Raw genomic sequence first — 2,405 nt, forward strand, 5'->3', positions numbered from 1 at the left:
GACTATTTTCAACGTCCCGCTACAGCACTTTATTTATACGCTTTCAGCATCAATTCAGAGGGCGCTGCGCGCGCCACGTAGCAAAATAAGCTCTGAAACTTTATTAATTTGCATAATATCCTATATCCATTATTAAAATAATATTTCATTTGATTCTGATGATTCCTTCATGGTGTTGCATTTTCTACAAACAGCAGTTTAGAATAAGGATAGATAGCGTTAGCTTTAGATAAGCTAAACTTGTCCTAACAGTCATGAGTAACTGTTGCAAACTCGCAGTAGTTATGAAAAAAAGAATATTATTCGCAAAAAAGCATCATTTAATATGACGACAAAGCCTTCGAAGAACAACCCTTAGGATAGACGATCGAACAATCAAGATTAAGTACGTGAAAATACGATCATTAGATCATAAGTAAATACAGATATTCTCTTCTTAGCTTGAAAAACATTACATGCCGAAAGTTTTTCAAACGCCTTATTTCAGTTGGTGCTGGATCGGCAGGAAGCGTCATTGCATCTCGTCTGTCTGAGGATCCTTGCGTGAGTGTTTTACTTTTAGAAGCTGGACCTAAGGCTCAAGTTTTGACCGAAGTTCCTTTGGCCGGTATGGAAATAGGGGGAACAATAAATGACTGGAATTACAAGACAGTTCCACAAAAATTTGGTGCTTTTGCTTATCCAAACCACGTAAGTAAACCTGAAGCTTGTTTGATTTAATATCTTTAGTAGTAAAAAATAAAAAATTTCTGCAATTCTTAGTCTACAAGAAAAATTGACGTTAAAACATCGTAGTTTCTTAAGATATTTCAATCATAAACTCGTATCGTTATCGTATGCGTATCGTATTGTATCGTCAAACTATAAGGACCTGATCCACTCATGTACAGTTTGGTTGTACAGAATTGGATAAACTTTTACTACCTATGGTAGGAATTTTAACTGCTATTACGGGACAAAGGATAGATCTTATATACATTAATTAGTTAAAGTAAATGCTATTTTTTATAAGAAATACGACACAAAACATAATTTCTGTGAATTTTGCTTCGACTGATACTTTTCCAAATTAGTAGGGTAGCCGTAATGTAGAAATTTTGTCCCATTTGTTTAGTCAGACTAGCCGACCGGAATGTGTTGTGAGCCTGGGTTCGAATCGATGACAAGGTAGGAATGTTTAATTCTCTGTACTATTTCTCCTTGTTGTGGGAGCAACGTTGTTACATCTAAAATGGTGCCCTTAAAAGAGTGGCCGACAAATAAGCTTACTGATACCTGAATGACGAGTGTCGATTGGGTGGGCGATGGAAATGAAAAGTTTAGTCAGAACAGATGTCAGTTAAAATGATAAAACTAAAGTTAAATTACATGCCACGTCTGTGATATTTTTTTATCCTCATCAAACTATTTTTGCGTTCGGTAAAAAAACTTGTTTATTTGAAGATATTTCATTGCAAACATATTTTTTCCTTATTATTGAGATTATGAATGATAAAAAATATTTGAATTGTGAGATATGCATGTTTGTTTTTATAATTTTAAACTTTGCAATTTTAAAAGACAGGCTGCATTTTGTTAACGAAATTGGTCGAATAGGTTTTGTTAAATAAGACTTAAAGAGAGTCGCATTTTAAATTTTTAATCTATAGTTAAATTGTTACATAATTAGGGAAATAAGTATTCAATAAAAAGCGTAGTTAATTTATTTCACTAATTATGTAGGTGAATATAATTATATAGTTATTTAACTATTACCATCTATGATGGATATGATGCTCGTTTGAAATCATGCAGTTGTGGATATTTAAAATCGAAATGATAGTTAAGAATCGATAGTTTACTTTCAAAGTATTACATAATGAAAAGATCAGGTGATCATTTTCTGCATCAATGTATTTTTCTGATAATTTCCATTTCTTCAGAGGATTATGTCATTTAATTGAAACAGTATTTATATATATAATTTTAATATTGAAGTAAATATTTGCAGCAAATGACTATGCCCCGTGGTAAAGGATTGGGTGGTTCAAGCATAATAAACTACATGTTGTACGTGAGAGGTAATAAGAGAGATTACGATCGATGGGCTGATATTGGTTGTGAAGGATGGTCTTGGAAAGATGTATATCCCTACTTCTTGAAATCAGAAGACAATACCGATCCGGCAGTACTCCGCGATGGTGAGTATTAAAATTGCTGGTTAAACTATTAAATGTATCAGTACTTTTCAATTAATGGGAGCAAGTGAAAAGTCGCTATGTAATTTAAACCGTCTCTAAATAAGTAAATAAATAAAAATTCAACAGTCATCTTTGTATATCTATCTACAGATAGTTGCTGAATTTTTATGGGCATTTTTGAGTTAAAATTTTATAGTTTTTGATTTTTAAAAAAAAATTTAGCGT

General features: G+C 32.3%; 1 protein-coding gene across 1 annotated transcript in view; it reads left to right on the forward strand.

Annotated features, from left to right (window-relative positions):
- Window positions 1-2,180, forward strand: part of LOC122273076 (glucose dehydrogenase [FAD, quinone]-like) — a gene marked incomplete at its 3' end in the record, with an annotated part of 5,969 nt that extends 3,789 nt beyond the window's left edge. Inside the window, exons 2-3 of the mRNA XM_043057140.2 lie at window positions 488-690; window positions 1,991-2,180. Of these exons, the coding sequence (XP_042913074.1) occupies window positions 488-690; window positions 1,991-2,180 (393 nt within the window). The remainder of the gene's footprint in view (window positions 1-487; window positions 691-1,990) is intronic.
- Between the last annotated feature and the right edge of the window lie 225 nt (window positions 2,181-2,405).

This window comes from Parasteatoda tepidariorum, unplaced genomic scaffold (assembly GCF_043381705.1).
Source record: "Parasteatoda tepidariorum isolate YZ-2023 unplaced genomic scaffold, CAS_Ptep_4.0 HiC_scaffold_2138, whole genome shotgun sequence".
Lineage (NCBI taxonomy): Eukaryota > Metazoa > Arthropoda > Arachnida > Araneae > Theridiidae > Parasteatoda > Parasteatoda tepidariorum.